The sequence below is a fragment of the Saccopteryx bilineata genome, chromosome 2 (assembly GCF_036850765.1).
Source record: "Saccopteryx bilineata isolate mSacBil1 chromosome 2, mSacBil1_pri_phased_curated, whole genome shotgun sequence".
Lineage (NCBI taxonomy): Eukaryota > Metazoa > Chordata > Mammalia > Chiroptera > Emballonuridae > Saccopteryx > Saccopteryx bilineata.
In genome coordinates, this window is record NC_089491.1 from 333,830,927 (window position 1) to 333,848,113 (window position 17,187).

The 17,187-nt window shown below is 39.9% G+C and overlaps 1 protein-coding gene across 6 annotated transcripts in view; it reads left to right on the forward strand.

Annotated features, from left to right (window-relative positions):
• AHCYL2 (adenosylhomocysteinase like 2) overlaps positions 1 to 17,187 on the forward strand; it is a 161,751-nt gene that overhangs the window by 137,093 nt on the left and 7,471 nt on the right. For all 6 annotated transcript variants that reach the window (XM_066262282.1, XM_066262283.1, XM_066262285.1 and 3 more), the window contains exons 11-13: positions 2,507 to 2,577; positions 7,118 to 7,212; positions 16,076 to 16,174. In XM_066262282.1, coding sequence (XP_066118379.1) covers positions 2,507 to 2,577; positions 7,118 to 7,212; positions 16,076 to 16,174 — 265 coding nt within the window. The remainder of the gene's footprint in view (positions 1 to 2,506; positions 2,578 to 7,117; positions 7,213 to 16,075; positions 16,175 to 17,187) is intronic.

Genomic DNA, 17,187 nt, shown 5'->3' on the forward strand with positions numbered 1-17,187 from the left:
ATAACTGCCTCCAAAGAATGGCCTGGTTAATGCCACGTTTTAACTTAGAGGGGCCCAGACACAGAGAGAGGCTGCTGTTAACTGTAAGCACCTCTTTTCCAGAGATCAAGGAGCCCTGCTCAAGGAGAACAAAGACTATCAGGCTAGAATTCAGAATTTCTGTGGAAATCGTCCCCTACCTAAGGAACAAGTAGCCCCTTCCCTTCTCCATAAATAGTCCTTCTCCCTTTGAAAAAATGATCAAAAAAGAATCAGGCTGGTACCAGATCTTCTCATGCAGTGCATCAAAATAGCACATGGGTAATAGTCTTCCCAAAATGTATAGCCTAAATCTAATCAGGAGGACACATCAGACAAATTCAACTTCAAGTCGAGCTGCTACCACATAATAAATGCTCATTACATGGTAGCTGTTATTCAAACGCCTCTTGGCATACTCAATAGGATAGAGAAACCACTGTCCCTGAAAATGACTGCAAAGCCCCACTGTTTGTACCCAGGTGACCCACCCATGCTTTACCATTAACCTTTTAGAGGAGGGTACCCAGGGTAGAACAAGGCATGGCATAAAGATTTTATCACCACCATTTCTGCCAGTCCTACTGTTCCTGGCCAAAATCCCACAGATGTCCCCAACAGAGCTGCTGGCTCTCTGCGTCAGGGATCCTGTACATGAAGGGAACGATCACCATTCTAGTACTTTCAGGGTTCATTAGAGAAATCTGAACCTGCTTTAACACTGATTGAGACACTGACTCAAATTATAGACATGAACTGATCACTTACCACATACTACATACTAAGTACTGTGCTCTGTGCTGAGGATGAATAAGATGAGTGGATGAACGAGACAAGACAGATACACAGATAACCACTGTGCAGGGCAGTAAGTGCTGTGATGGGGCAAACAGCACATGCTCTTTAGGAGCACAAAGATGAAATAACAAAAGAACGGGGCAGGGTCAAAAGAGAGGTATCAGTACCGCTGAGTCTTGAAACTTCTGTAAGTGATTTCTTAATTTGGAAGTAAATTCCATAGTCATCAAAGAAAGAGAGAGCACAGTATTTTTAAGAAGCTTGAAGTATTTTAATGTGGCTAGCTGGTAAGATAAATTTGGGAGGAGTATAATATCTGAAGTAGGAATCATATGTCAATATAATTGTATATTAGTGTAAGTATTTGGGTATGATCCTTAGAGCAGGCAATTTCACTGAAGTATTTTAAGCAAGGAAGTGACATGATCCAAATTGCATTTAGGGAAATCACTTTGTCAACTGAATTATGGAGGCATAAACCTAGAGGCAATAAGATTGGGCCAGGAGCTACTATATAGTAATATAAGAAAAAATAAAACCTGAACATAAGGATGGCCAACATGTGTGGAGAGGAAGGAACAAATCCAAGAGATTTTAAGAAATTTAGGGAAAAGACCTAACCAGATTTGGTGACAACTTCAATTAGGGAGGGACAGTCGGCTCAGACATTGTAGTTTATTTGGCTTGTACAGTTGGGTGAACAAGTAATGCTAATAATCAATATAGAAAATAGAGAAGAAATAGATAAGGTTGGGGTTATGGAGAAGATTAATTTCTTTTCAGACACAGTAAATTTTAGATCCTTGTGGGACATCCAGGAAGAGCTATCCAGTGGATAATTTGATTCATGGATATAGACATTGCAAATCAGCCCCCTATGAGGGGTCATTGAAAGCAAGGAAAGGGTATGGAGAAGTGCTGAGCGAACAGAGGAAAGAGTACCCTACAGAGCACCAACATATAAAGACTGAGATTAAGAAGAAGCAATCAGAAAAGGAGGAAAACCAGGGTAAAACAGCATCATGGAATTCAAGGAGTACAGAGATTTAAGAAGGCAAATAATGTTTAATGTACCAGAGGAAATCAAGTAATAAAAGTTAAAAAAAATTATTTTGACATTCAAGAGATCATTGATGATCATGGGGAGAGCAGTTTCAATTGGAAGGAGGTTCAATGGTAAATGGCACTTTCTAGAAACTTGATTGGGGAATCCCATGGTTAACCCTTTGAGTAGTGAGTTTTTTCATGCTCTCTGACCCCCATGAGTGAGTTTTTTTTTCAAAAAGTGAAATTAGTTCCAGTTCCAGTTTTATTAACTTAAAATTATATTTGATAGCCAATTTATGGAAACAAGAACATACATTTGCCTTTTTTAAAATGTTGCCTTAGACATTTTAAAAATAAATCAATCGTACTCTGGATGGTCAGGAGGCACGAGGACGTGCTATTCAAGAGTTAACACTGTCTCCCAATTATCAAGGAGAATAAGGTTCCAGTGATATGGAAAGATCTTTTATTTCTGTCCTGTAAGAACTAAGGAAATGGTTTGAATTCTTAACTGCTAGGAATAGTCCAGGTGTATTAAGTGACAGTGTAGGTACCAACTAACTTGGTAATAGCTTTTGCAGGTTCTGTGGCAAAAAGTCCCAGCTGTTTAATTAGGTTAATTGATTGTGCTTTACTTCTACAGTATGGATGGATTTCGACTGGTGAAATTGAATGAGGTCATCCGACAAGTGGATATTGTTATTACCTGTACAGGTATGATTATAACATATAAAGTGGGGTGGCACTTGGGAGCACTTTTATGGAGCAAGTGAAAAATGACTGAGAATGTTCTGAACAAAACCAGACTCTAAAAGCTAGAGATAGCAAGCAGTCTACAAAAGCAGTCAATCTTTCAAATTCTTCCTGCCTCTTTAGAGCCTCTTTTTTTTTTCCTCACAGAGTCAGAGAGAGGGATAGATAGGGACAAACAGACAGGAACAGAGAGAGATGAGAAGCATCAATCATCAGTTTTTCGTTGCGACACCTTACTTGTTCATTGATTGCTTTCTCATATGTGCCTTGACCGTGGGCCTTCAGCAGACTGAGTGACCCCACAGGCTTGAGTGACCCCTTGCTCGAGCCAGTGACCTTGGGTCCACGCTGGTGAGCTTTTGCTCAAACCAGATGAGCCCGTGCTCAAACTGGCGACCTCGGGGTCTCGAACCTGGGTCTTTCTGCATCCCAGTCCAATGCTTTATCCACTGCACCACCGCCTGGTCAGGCTCTTCAGAGCCTCTTTAGACCAAAAGTATACCTGAGGTCATTCCAGGAGGAAAGTTTCTCCCCACCTTTTTGTTCTATATCTCTACATCTTCAACCACCTAGGAGATGGCTAGAGATGAGTTTCATTTGAAGTAAGATCTTACAATTGTATGGCTAGAGATGAGTTTCATTTGAAGTAAGATCTTATAATTGTATGTTTGATTTTTTAAAATTTTACCTCCAAAAGTGATGTATGTTTCTCTCTACTCCCTGTAATTAAAGCAGTGCTAGAGCAAAATGCTTCATAGTTAGAAAAAGTGAGAAAGGTAGTTGTGTTAATTCCCGAAGAAGTAGATTTTAAGTTTTAGAGAGGAATATACAGAAATGACTAGTTTTCTTGGACTGAGTTTTTATCTTTAAGGTAGAACCATAAACTGTTGGAACATTGGTTTTATTTTTATAATTGTATTTTAGAGGAAGGAAGTCAGAATTTTTTTTTCTTTGAGAGAGAAAGTGAGAAAGAGGGTGATGGAGAAGGAGGAAGCATCAACTCACAGTAGTTGCTTTCTGTATGTGCCTTGACCAGGCAAGCCCAGGTTTCAAACCTGCAACTCCAGCATTCCAAGTCGACTCTTTATCCATTGTGCCACCACAAGTCAGGTGAAAGTCAGAATATTTAAGAATAACAAAATAGCCTGACCAGGCGGTGGCGCAGTGAATAGAGTGTCGGACTGGGATGCGGGAGGACCCAGGTTCAATACCCCGAGGTCGCCAGCTTGAGCGCAGGCTCATCTGGCTTGAGCAAAAAGCTCACTAGCTTGGACCCAAGGTGGCTGGCTCCAGCAAGGAGTTACTCGGTCTGCTGAGGCCCCCGGTGAAGGCACATATGAGAAAGCAATCAATGAACAACTAAGGTGTCGCAACAAAAAACTGATAATTGATGCTTCTCATCTCTCTCCATTCCTGTCTGTCTATCCCTATCTATCCCTCTCTCTGACTCTCTCTCTGTCCCTGTAAAAAATAAAAAATAAAAAAAAAATAAAAAAATATATAAATATATATGTAGGCTGAGGAAGCACTGGGGGCAGAGAAGAGAGAATACAAGAAACTTCTTGCTTCACATCTATCATCAATCTATTTTTAGAATAGATTTATTGAGTTCTAATTCACATAGATTTTACCCACCTACATGTACAGTTCAATATTCTTTAGCAAACTCATAGGGTCATACAACCATCACCATGATCTAATATTTTTTCTTTTATACAGAGACAGAGAGAGAGTCAGAGAGAGGGATAGATAGGGACAGACAGACAGGAATGGAGAGAGATGAGAAGCATCAATCATCAGTTTTTCGTTTTGACACCGTAGTTGTTCATTGATTGCTTTCTCATATGTGCCTTGACCGCAGGCCTTCAGCAGAACGAGTAACCCCTTGCTCGAGCCAGTGACCTTGGGTCCAAGCTAGTGAGCTTTTTGCTCAAGCCGGATGAGCCTGTGCTCAAGCCAGCGACCTCGGGGTCTCAAACCTGGGTCCTCTGCATCCCAGTCTCGACGTTCTATCCACTGCGCCACCACCTGGTCAGGCGTGATCTAATTGTTTTATTGAGATACAATCCACATATTAAAAATTTTGCCCTGTATACTGTCCAGGAATTTTTAATTAAAAAAAATATTTTCTAATTTCAGATTTTCATCTCCTTTCAAAGAAACCCACCCTGTTAGCAGTCTGTCCTCATTCTGCCCTCCACCCTTCCACAGGCCTAGGCAGCCATTCATCCCTGTCTCTCTAGATGGCCTATTCTAGACATTTCATATAAATGGAATCCTAGAGTGTGTGGTCTTTTGGGACTGGCTTATTTTACTCAGCATAATATCAGTATTCATCTATGTTGTGGCATATATTAATATTTCATTTCTTTTTATTGATGAATAATACTTCATTTCAAAGATATACCACATTTTGTCCTGACCGGATAGCTTGGTTGGTTAGAGCATCGTCCTGAAGCACAAAGATTGCTGGTTCAATCCCTGGTTGGGGCACAGACAGGAGCAGATTGATATTCTCTCTTTCTCCCTTCCCCTCTCTCTAAAATCAATAAAATAAACATTAAAAAAATATATACCACATTTTATTTATCCATTTATCAGTTGATGGATGCTTGAGTTTCTTTCACTTTTAGGCTGTTAAGAATAGTGCTGCTATCACTATGGAAAACAGGATAGAGGTTCCTCACAAAATTAAAATTGGAACTGCCTTATGACCCAGCAATTCCACTTCTAGGTATATATCCATAGAAACCCCAAACACTAATTCAAAAGACTATATGCACCCTTATGTTCATTGCAGCATTATTTATAATAGCCAAGATATGCAAGCAACCTAAGGCCCATCAACAGATGACTGGATAAAAAAAGTTGTGACAGCCTGACCAGGTGGTGGCGCAGTGGATAGAGCGTCGGACTGGGATACGAAAGGACCCAGGTTCGAGACCCCGAGGTCACCAGCTTGAGCATGGGCTCATCAGGCTTGAGCAAAGAGCTCACCAGCTTGGACCCACGGTCGCTGGCTCCAGCAGGGGGTTACTCGGTCTGCTGAAGGCCCACGGTCAAGGCACATGTGAGAAAGCAATCAATGAACAACTAAGAAGTCGCAACGCACAATGAGAAAGTGATGATTGATGCTTCTCATCTCTCTCCGTTCCTGTCTGTCTATCTCTGCCTCTGTAAAAAAAAAAAAAAAAGTTGTGACACACACACAGTGGAGTATTTCTCAGCCATAAAAAAGTTTGAAATCTTTTTATCGCAACAGCCTGGATGGACCTAGGGTATTATGCTAAGTGAAATAAGTTAGACAGAGAAAGACAGATACCATATGATGTCACTTATATATGGAATCTAAAGAATGAAATAAATGAAGAAACAGAAGAAAAAACAAACAGATTTACAGATATGGAGAATAGATTGTTAGTTGACAGATGAGAGGGACATTGAGGGCTGGGTGGAAAAGGTGAAGGAACTAAAAAGTACAAATTAGCAGTTGCAGAATAGTCATGGGGATGTAAAGTACAGCATAGGAAATATCGTCAATATTATTGTAATAACTATGTATAATGCCAAGTGGGTACTTGAATTGGGGTATCACTTTGTAAAGTCTATGATTATATAACCACTGCGCTGTACACCTGAAAGTAAAATAGAATAATATTGAATCTACACTGTAATTGAAAAGTAAAATTAAAAAAAATAATGCTTCAGTGAACATTGTGCACGTTTTTCTGTGAACATGTTTTTATTTCTCAAGTACACACATTCAGGTGGAATTGCTGGACTATATAGTAACTCTAATTTTAACATTTGGAGAAATTATCAAACTTTTCTGAAGTGGCCACACCATTTTTATAATTCCACCAAGAATGCATGAGATTGCAGTTTCTTCACATCCTCGCCAATATTTGTTATTATCTGTCTTTTTTATTATAGCTGTCCTGCTAGGTTTGAAGTATTATCTCGTGATTTTGATTTACACTTCCCTGATGATACTGAGCATCTTTTCATGTGCCTATTGACACATCTTCGTTTGAGAGGTGTCTATTCAGATCCTTTGCTTATTTTCAAACTAGGTTGTCATTTTATTATTCAGTTGTCTAAGAGTTCTTTATACATTTTGAATACAAGTTTCTTATCTATGATTTGCAAGTATTTGTCCTGTTCTGTGGATTGTCTTTTCACTTTCTTGGTGGTATCATTTGTAGCACAAAAGTTTTCATTTAAAAAAAAAAAAGTTTTCATTTCAATGTAGTCAGTTTATTTTTTTCTTTGGTTGCTTGTGCTTTAGATGTTATAGCTAAAGAAACTATTGCCTAAAAAAAAGAAAGAAACCATTGCCTAACTCGAAGTCAGAAAAATTTATTCCATGTTCTGCTAGGAGTTTTATACTTTTAGCTCTTACATTTAGGTCTCTGATCCATTTCAAGTTAAATTTTACATGGAGTGTGAGGTAGGATTCGGCTTCATTCCTTTTCATGTGTCTCTCTCTTCTGTTTTTAAGGTAACAAGAATGTGGTAACCAGAGAGCACCTGGACCGCATGAAGAACAGCTGCATTGTTTGTAACATGGGACATTCCAACACGGAGATCGATGTGGTAAGATCAAGCGAGTCATCACTGGGGGCTTTTTCTTTTCTCTTGCCAAAAAGCAAACTGGAAGAGGACCGAGCAGGGTCACCAGCCATCCTAAACATGACTGTCCTGGCAGAGCTGTCCACAGTCTATTCACTTGCTAGCACTGTGATCTGTGCTTGTGGATAATGTCTTCTTTGTCTCAACTTAATCATTTCAAATGATTGTTTTCTTCCACCCAAGCTTGATACCTACTTACACTGTAAGCCATTTTATCTTTATGTTTAGGATTGTGATCTAGGTAAATTTAAAACTACAAAAAGGATATAATAAATGTGAGTCAGTTTTATAAAATGGTACTATTTTGGGGTTGTCTAATTTTATGGTAAAGGTGAGATCAGTAGGTTGTTTTAAGGAAACAAGTCAAGGAGAGAAATCTGTGGGCTGGAATGAGAACATTGCTTAAGTTTGACAGTGTTTGTCAGATACTATGGTTTCTTTTTTCTCTCTGTCTTTCACCGGGCTAGGTCTCCCCTGAACTATTTTCCAAACTAGAGTAATTAGATCTATAGGTGCCATAGTCAACCTAGTAGTACGTGTTCTTCAAACCTGGAAGATATATCACTTTGGTTCTCTGATTTGACTATATTCACCCTAAAATTTTCTAATCCAACATGAGCACTTGATGCAACTAAGTTGCCCAAGTAATAGTTAATAGAAGTGTTACTTCTTTCTTTTCAGACTTACCAAAGTATCTCTCAGTGTGACTTTACTCTGGTTTTAAATTTTTATGGCACTTTTCTGGCACAGCTATTTCTCTCTGGGTAAATGGCTTAAGCAAAGCATGCTTTTATCTCCACTGAGGGCTACTCTGATTGAGCTTCCGCACTGCCAGGTAAGGACCAGTTGATATATTGAGAGCCTGTTGGCTGATATCTATTTTAAATGATTTCTCATAATATCTCTTTTAAATGGTTTCTCGGCCCTGGCCAGTTGGCTCAGTGGTAGAGTGTCGGCCTGGCGGGCAGAAGTCCCAGGTTTGATTCCCGGCCAGGGCACACAGGAGAAGCGCCCATCTGCTTCTCCACCCCTCCCCCTCTCCTTCCTCTCTGTCTCTCTCTTCCCCTCTCGCAGCCAAGGCTCCATTGGAACAAAGTTGGCCCGGGCGCTGAGGATGGCTCCATGGCCTCTGCCTCAGGCGCTAGAATGACTCTGGTTGCAACAGAGCGACGCCCCAGATGAGCAGAGCATCGCCCCCTGGTGGGCATGCCGGGTGGATCCCAGTCGGACGCATGCGGGAGTCTGTCTGACTGCCTCCCCGTTTCCAACTTCAGAAAAATACAAAATAATAATAATAATAATAATAATAAAATGGTTTCCCTTTTTAATTCTGTGCTCTATTCTTCTATTTATAAAAATAGCTGGGCAAACAACCTATCAAAGCCTATTTCTACCCTTGAGATTTCTGAGTAGCACAGCTCCATTACTGTTTGACCATGAGATTTTGCTTATAATGAATCATTTAGTTAGTTCTTTGCTAGTTTTTGTTAAGTTTCACTTATGTGCCATACTTCCATTTTAGTAAGTGGTCTAAGATATTAATGTTTCTAAAACCTTCTAGCATATGATTGTACTTTTCTGGATTAATCTGCTTATAGAGCCCCCAAGTGGGAAAAGCTTAAGAGAAGTAGTCCTGCTGTGAGCCCTGATCAGAACTTTTCTGATGAAGGGGCCGGGGAACAAATTTTCCCTTCAAACCCCTCAGGAAGCACTGAAATAAAAATAATTCCAAATGCAATCATGTATTTTTATATTTTTACTTCATCTCATTTCATCCTCTCGACCATGCTCTGAGGCATTATTCTTATCCTTGGTTTTCAGTTGGGAAAATAAGAAATTAAGTACATTGTTCAGTGATACACTGATTCAAAAATGAAAATGAAACTAGGACACAAAATCAAGTATATTTCACTTCTGGGCTAGTTTTTGTTTTGCTTTGTTTAGTTTTCCTGTATGTTGTACTATTACCTCCTCATGATTTCTAGATTAACTTCAAATTGTGATGGTTATCTCTCCTGAAGGCGGCCCAGATATAAGTACTCTCTCAGGGTAAGGCCAGAAGACTCTTTTTTTTTTTTTTTTTTTACAGAGACAGAGAGAGAGTCAGAGTGAGGGATAGACAGGGACAGATAGACAGGAACGGAGAGATGAGAAGCATCAATCATTAGTTTTTCGTTGCGCATTGCGACATCTTAGTTGTTCATTGATTGCTCTCTCATATGTGCCTTGACCGCAGGCCTTCAGCAGACCAAGTAACCCCTTGCTTGAGCCAGAGACCTTGGGTCCAAGCTGGTGAGCTTTTTGCTCAAACCAGATGAGCCCGCGCTCAAGCTGGTGACCTCGGGGTCTCGAACCTGGGTCCTCAGCATCCCAGTCCGATGCTCTATCCACTGCGCCACCGCCTGGTCAGGCAGGCCAGAAGACTCTTTACCTTCAATCACAAACATTGATTGTGATCGCTCTATGCCAGGTGCTGTCTAAGACCTTGTTATCAGTGAATAAATAAGCAAACATTCCTGCCCTCACAGAGATTACATTTTAGAGAAGAAAAAAATAAATAAACATAACAAGTAAAATGTATAGTATGTTAGAAGGCAAAAGCACCAAGGAAAAGAGAAGAAGTAGAGCCTGGGAAGGTGAACTAGAGGATTCAGGTATAAGCCTCATTGAGAAGGTGAGGTTTGAGCAGACTTGAAGGAATTAGTCAGGGTTTTTTTTTTAAATGAAGAGCATTTCAAGGAAAGAGAACAGTCAGAGCAAGTGTCCTGAGGCAGGAGGGTGCCTAGTCTGTTTGAGGATCAATAATGAGGCCAGTATAGCTCCAGGCAGAACACAGGTGACAGCTGACCTTGGGAGCCAGCACTTCTGGTGAACAGCTTCAGACCACCTGGATGCACCACCCAACTGCACAAGCAACACACTGAACGGGTAGAGTTAGTGGGTATGAGAGCCCACCTGAAATAAGTCCTACTCCATGGGATGGGCCCTGGCACAGCTAATTCTCCACGTTGGTTCCAGCTAGATCTTGTAGCCTATTGACCTGGGGGTAAATCCCTCCCATTGACATGCCAACACAATCAAGGCTCAAGTATAACAGGAGAGTGTATACAGCCCATACGAGGGCACAACTGGAGTGCCCAGTTCCAGTGAGCAGGGAGGCTATACCACTGGACCCTACAGGACACCTATTATATGAGGCCACTCTGCCAATCCTGGGAGACACAGCAGCTCTACCTAATACATAGAAATATAGGAAGGCAGCCAAAATGAGGAGACAAAGAAACGTCCCAAACGAAAGAACAGAACAAAACTCCAGAAAACTAAACAAAATGGAGATAAGCGATCTATTAGATGCAAAATTCAAAACATTGGTTATAAGGATGCTCAGTGAAGTTAGGAGAAGAGTAGATGAACTTAGAACTTTGACAAAGAGAGAAGAAACATAAAAATGGAACTAGAAAACAAGATATCAGTCAGAAATGAAGAAGACATTACAAGGTAATCAACAGTAGAATAGATGAAGCAGAGGATCAAATTAGAGATTTGGAAGATAAGGAAGCAGGAAACAATCAGAACAGGAAAAAGAAAAAATAATTTTAAAGAAATGAGGACAATATCATATAAGGAGCCTCTGGGACAACTTCAAACATATCAACATTTGTATGATGGGTATACCTGAAGGAGAAGACAGAGAATAAGGAATTTAAAACCTATGTGAAAAATAAAGATGGAAAATTTCCCTGATGGAGGTAGTAGACATTCAAGTCCAGGACATTCAGAGAGTCCCAAACAAGATGAACCCAAACAGGCCCACACCAAGACACATCACAATTAAGATGCCAAAGTTAAAAGACAGAGAGAATCTTAAAAGCAGCAAGAGAAAAGCAGTTAGTTACCTACAAGGGAGCTCCCATAGGACTGTCAGCTGATTTCTCAGCAGAAACTTTGCAGGCCAGAGAGAATGACAAGAAATATTCAAAGTGATTAAAAGTAAGGGCCAACATACAACTAAGATTACTCTACCCAACAAAGCTATTATTTGGAATCAAAGGACAGATGAAGAGCTTCCCAGACAAGAAAAAACTAAAGGAGTTTATCACCACAAACCGGTATTACATGTTTTTTGTTGTTGTTGTTTTTAAAGTGAGAGGAGGGTTTGTGAGATAGACTCCCACATGCACTTCCACTAGGATTTACCCAGCAACCTCTGTCTGGGGTTGATGCTTGAATCAACTGAGCTATATTTAGCACCTGAGGCTGATATGCTCAGACCAACTGAGCTATCCTCAGCATCCGAGGCCACACTCAATCCAGTCAAGCAACTAGCTATGGGATGGAAAGAGAGAGAGAAGTGGTGGGGGGAGAAGCAGATGATCGCCTCTCTTGTGTGCCCTGACTGGTAATCAAATCTGGGACATCATATACCAGGCTAACACTCTATCCACTGAGCCAACTGGCCAAGGCCTTGCAATGTTAAAGAAAAAGAAGAAAAAAAAGATAAATAATATGAATACTAAAATGATAATAAATATATGTCTATCAACAACTGATTCTAAAATAAACAAGCATAACAGAAACAGACTCAGATACAGAGAACATTTTGATGATTGCCAGATGGGAGGAGGTTGGGGGATGGGTGAGAAAGGAAGGATTAAGAAGTACAAATTGGGCCTGACCTGTGGTGGCGCAGTGGATAAAGCGTCGACCTGGAAATGCTGAGGTCGCCGGTTCGAAACCCTGGGCTTGCCTGGTCAAGGCACATATGGGAGTTGATGCTTCCAGCTCCTCCCCCTCCTTCTCTCTCTCTGTCTCTCCTCTCTCTCTCCCTCTCCTCTCTAAAAAAAAAAAAAAAAAAAAAAAAGAAGTACAAATTGGTAGTTACAGAATAGTTATAGGGATGTACAGTACAGCATAGTGACTAGAGTCAGTAATATTGTAATAGCTGTGTATGGTGTCAGATTGGTAGAGATTTATCAGGATAACCACTTAATAAGTTATATAATGTCTAATCACTGGGTTGTACACCTGAAACTAATACATTGTATCTCAACTGTAATTGAAAAGTAAAAAATAATTTTAAAGAATTAAAGATTACTCTGGTTGTTGGGTAAAGAAAACATGTCTGGAATTTCAGTGGTGATAGGGATAGTAGGAGGCTCTTCCAGTATCAACAGCGGTAGAAAGTGGTAGCTTGGATCAGATGAGTAAGCAATGCGGGTGATAAGAAGTGATATATTGTGAAGGTAAGACCAGTGGGATTTGCTAAATAAATTGGGTGCAGAGTGTGAGAAAGAGAATGGAGAATCACTATAAGTCAACTCAGTGAAACTGCAAAGGACAATGAGTTGCTAAGTTTTTATCCAGATATTTTTAAGATGCAAAATTTTAAGGTTTTTAAAAAAAATTATTTATTTATTCATTTTAGAGAGGAGAGAGAGAGAGATAGGGAGGAGCAGCAGGAAGCATCAACTCCCATATGTGCCTTGACCAGGCAAGCCCAGGGTTTTGAACCAGCAACCTCAGTGTTCCAGGTCAAGGATCTACTTTAAAGATATTTATAGTTTTACCTAAACTTGAGTTGTTGACTGCTACATTCTTAGGAAGGAATAGCTCATCAAGAGTCGGTCGTTTCAAAAACTCCTTTTTTTTTTTTTTTGGTGAGAAATATTAATGCTGTGAATACTCAGGGAGCCTGTGATAGGAACTGTGCTCTGGCTGCCTTGTGGCCATGTCTTTCGCACATTTCCTCCCTTGAAAGCAGGCCTGCTTACCCACAGGCATCACATAGAAGGCCTGTATGATTATAAGCTTCACAATTGAAGTGGTTCAACTATTTTGTACACGTGCTTTAGAAGTTTCTGTTAGCATTACAACTTGAGACTTGCTATTGACTGTACTTTGCAGAACTAGCACCACAGTTGTTCCGGAAAAAAACTTACACTTTCAAGATCACATCAACCAATTTGTGCATACATGTGGCCGATTTACAGTGGGTTGTACAGCTAGTTCGGGAAGGTAGTTGGCACTAGGGAACTTGCTCCTGGCAGATTGTTTAGTGATTGTAAATCCACAGTAAAGACAATTGGATGTCTTAAGAGAAATTCTTATAAAGCCATGCTAGAGCCATAGAAAACCCTTCCTCTAAGGAGAGCGACTGCTAGATAGATCTAAATAGTTTATTGGAGCTGCCTGGACAGCTCTTCAACTCTTGGGTCCTTTGTTTGCAACATAGCCATTCCAGTGTTCTAGTAAACTGCCTCTACTAAGCATTGATCATTTTACGATGTTCATAGGAAGAGTCCTTTCCTTTTTCCCACCCTATCTCTTTTCTAAGGGAGTACTTTCTAAGACAGGAGACTCTTATGAATCATGGGCTCTTTACTCCCAGTCACCATGTCACTCGTCTTCTGGAAGATTAGAAGTGAGACACTAAGAACTTGAAATATTTGCCTGACCAGGCAGTGGCACAGTGGATAGAGTGTCGGACTGGATGCAGAGGACCCAGGTTCAAGACCCCGAGGTCGCCAGCTTGAGTGCGGGCTCATCCGGTTTGAGCAAAGCTCACCAGCTTGGACCCAAGATCACTGGCTTGAGCAAAGGGTTACTCGGTCTGCTGAAAGCCCACGATCAAGGCACATATGAGAAAGCAATCAATGAACAACTAAGGTGTCTCAACAAAAAACTGATGATTGATGCTTCTCATCTCTCTTTGTTCCTGTCTGTCCCTATCTGTCTCTCTCTCTCTCTGACTCTCTCTCTGTCTCTGTAAAAAACAAACAAACAAAAAAACCTTGAAATATTTAAAGTACTATCATCTCAATAAATAAATACCAGGGTCACCAAGGAGTATTTCTTGGCTCTATGTGCTTATTGCCTCCTTTGGTGATTATTTCTAAGGCTAAGGGATTTACCTTTGTATATCCTTAACTTCTCCAAATTACCTGTTTGCTTAAATTTCTTTTAATTCTGTTTATAGTGTTTATTTATAAAATTTCTTTTTAAAATTCTGATTTTAAAGTAATACTTGCTTAGTTTAAATTTTCAACAATATAAATGTTTTAAAAAGTAAAATGTGTACATAATTGAGATTATAGTATATTGTTCTGCAACGTAATTTTTTTACTTAACAATAATGAATGGTTCTCATATTAACACATACAGATGGACTTCTTTTTTAAAACAATTGCATAGTAGCCTGACCTCTGGTGGCGCAGTGGATAAAGCATTGACCTGGGAACACTGAGGTTGCCGGTTCAAACCCCTGCACTTGTCTGGTCAAGGCATATATGGGAGTTAATTCTTTCTGCTCCTCCCCCCTTTCTCTCTCTCTCTCTCTCTCTCTCTCTCTCTCTCTCTCTCCTTCCCTCCTCTCTAAAATGAATAAATAAAAAAAATAAAATAAAATAAATTAAAAAAAAACAATTGCATTGTATTTCATCAGATGGAATTATCCTGATTTACTTAGCCATTTTCTTATTGATTAATATTTTTGCTAATACAAATAACACTAGATGAACATTCTTGGGCACTTATATTTCTAAACTTGAGTGTTTCTATAGGATAGAGCCTTAAAAGTGAAGTTGATTGTTCAAAGATTAGGTACATATAAAATTTTGTTAACTACTGCCAAATTGCCCTCTAGAAAGGTTGAACCAATTTATGAAACTTGACATCTCAAGAAATTTTTTATTTCCTATTTACCTAATAAATGGACCAGACTATTAATACAGTCCTGCATATACTGAAATATTATATGTCTGTCTTTCCCACCAGGCTGATAATGAAAAGAAGGTACAGTCCCTGTCCATTAATAGCTCCTAGTCTAGTGGAATCCAGAGTCTTATCTATAATAGTGTCCTTAACTACAGTGCCTAGAATATAATAATATGTACTCAGTAAATGATTATTGTATAACTGGCATGTTCCTCTTTATTTGTCTGAAAACTACTATTTGGCAGAACTTCTCAATTTTACTACCTTGAACTAATAGGCTGTCTTAGAATATGGACTCCCTTTCTATTTTAGGCATTGCCTATTGGAAGAAGGAAGTTGTTGTCTTCATTCTAAACCCTGTGACTGTTATTTGATTGCTGCTGTTAATAAATTTAATATTTCTTCTCTTATTCTCGGAATACACAATATACAGAAATGGAAGGAGGGTGAGCCATTGGGAGCCTAACTCAAAATTAAGCATTTCTCTAAAGGCTAATTCACATTTGCACTTAGGTCACAAAGCTTCTGTAACTTTAGGGTGAACCACCATCATTAAGAAGGTGGAAACTGGGACACTGGGACATGAAGGCAGAACTGGGGCCTCAGCATGCAATGTTTAGGACATTCAGCCTTCTCTGACTAATCTCACTCAGCTCTGACCTTCCTTTTTTGTGTATCTCTTCGGCACTTACTATTCAGTTTGCACTGTGTTAATTTGCACTTGCTTGCATGTTGCTTTGTAAGTATTTTAAAGGCTTCCCCCCCACACACATATGTATTGTTTTGTGTCCCCAACCAAAATACGAGCTTTTTGAAGGCAGAAACCATGTCTTTGGTTTCTTTTGTATTTTCTGTAGCACCTTTTACTGTGCTCAGCAGAGAGTGGGTGCACAGTGTATGTTGTAGAATTACGTCCTGAGTAATCCCTCCCTGGCTGGGCCTAAGATTAAATTTTCTGAAATGGAACAGCCCTAACCAACCCAGGACAGGTATTCTCCATCTGGCATGTTGGTTGCTTCTTTCAACTTGCTATTTGAAATCGTCCCTTCAACATCGTTTCGTCCACAGCATGGGACCTGGCTGGCTGATAATGTGCTTGCTATCTGTGTTCCAGGCAAGTCTGCGGACACCAGAACTCACCTGGGAGCGAGTGAGGTCCCAAGTTGACCATGTGATATGGCCCGATGGCAAGAGGATAGTGTTGCTGGCAGAAGTAAGTGCTGGACAGATTCAGCCCCGACAGCAGCAGCTGCATGGCTCACATCTCCTCCCTCATGTTCTATTATACTTTTCAACTCCTTTTAAGCACAAGCTTAACTGCTTTACCGCTGGATTTTACATCTAACTGAAAGGTTTTTTCATTGTTATTTGGCAATTAAACTATTTTGGTTTCCCACATTTCACCAATTATCTTGTCTCTCTGTGTCACTCTATAGGCTGAATCAGATAATGACTATTACCGTGAGAGAAATTAATGGATGGAACTAATGCCACTCTGAGTGATGCTTATAAAGAGATAATGTCGCTTGTGGGATGATTTAGTCAGTAAGCACAAAGTAGTTATTCCCGACTGTATCTAAGACTGTCTTAGGCAAGCTTCGGGTAGGGCATGTCTTTGCTGATAGATTCCCTGTTTTCGAGTGTCTGTTCCCCTGAATTGAGCCAGACATGTAGTATGTACTCAGGTGTATGCTGGTTGTATGATTGATGATTCCCTCTTCTGACTTGTTCCAGACTTAGTCTTAACTTTCACTCCATGTGGCTTTTTATGTCAATGTTTGGCCACTTTTCCTTTCTTGAAAGCTTCTGGTCCCCAGTACTAGATTTGTGACAGCTACAACAATGCTCCTTGTTCTTACCTTGACACTTTCTCTTGTTTAAGAAAAGATAACAAAATAACAAGGAAAATAATACTTTTCTTGAGTTTTGATTGTCAGTCTTTTTTTAATTAAAAAAAATGACTTTGAAAATGTAAAATATATACAGTCTTCATTTAGGGGCCCTTAACTTCATGTTTGAGTGTCCTTCCTGTCCTCTTTACCTTCCCTCACCTTAGCTCCTTTTCAAATACTTTACAGCAGTGGTAGTCAACCTGGTCCCTACCGCCTACTAGTGGGCATTCCAGCTTTCATGGTGGGCGGTAGCAGAGCAACCAAAGTATAAATAAAAAGATAGATTTAACTGTAGTAATTTGTTTTATAAAGATTTATTCTGCCAAACTTAGCG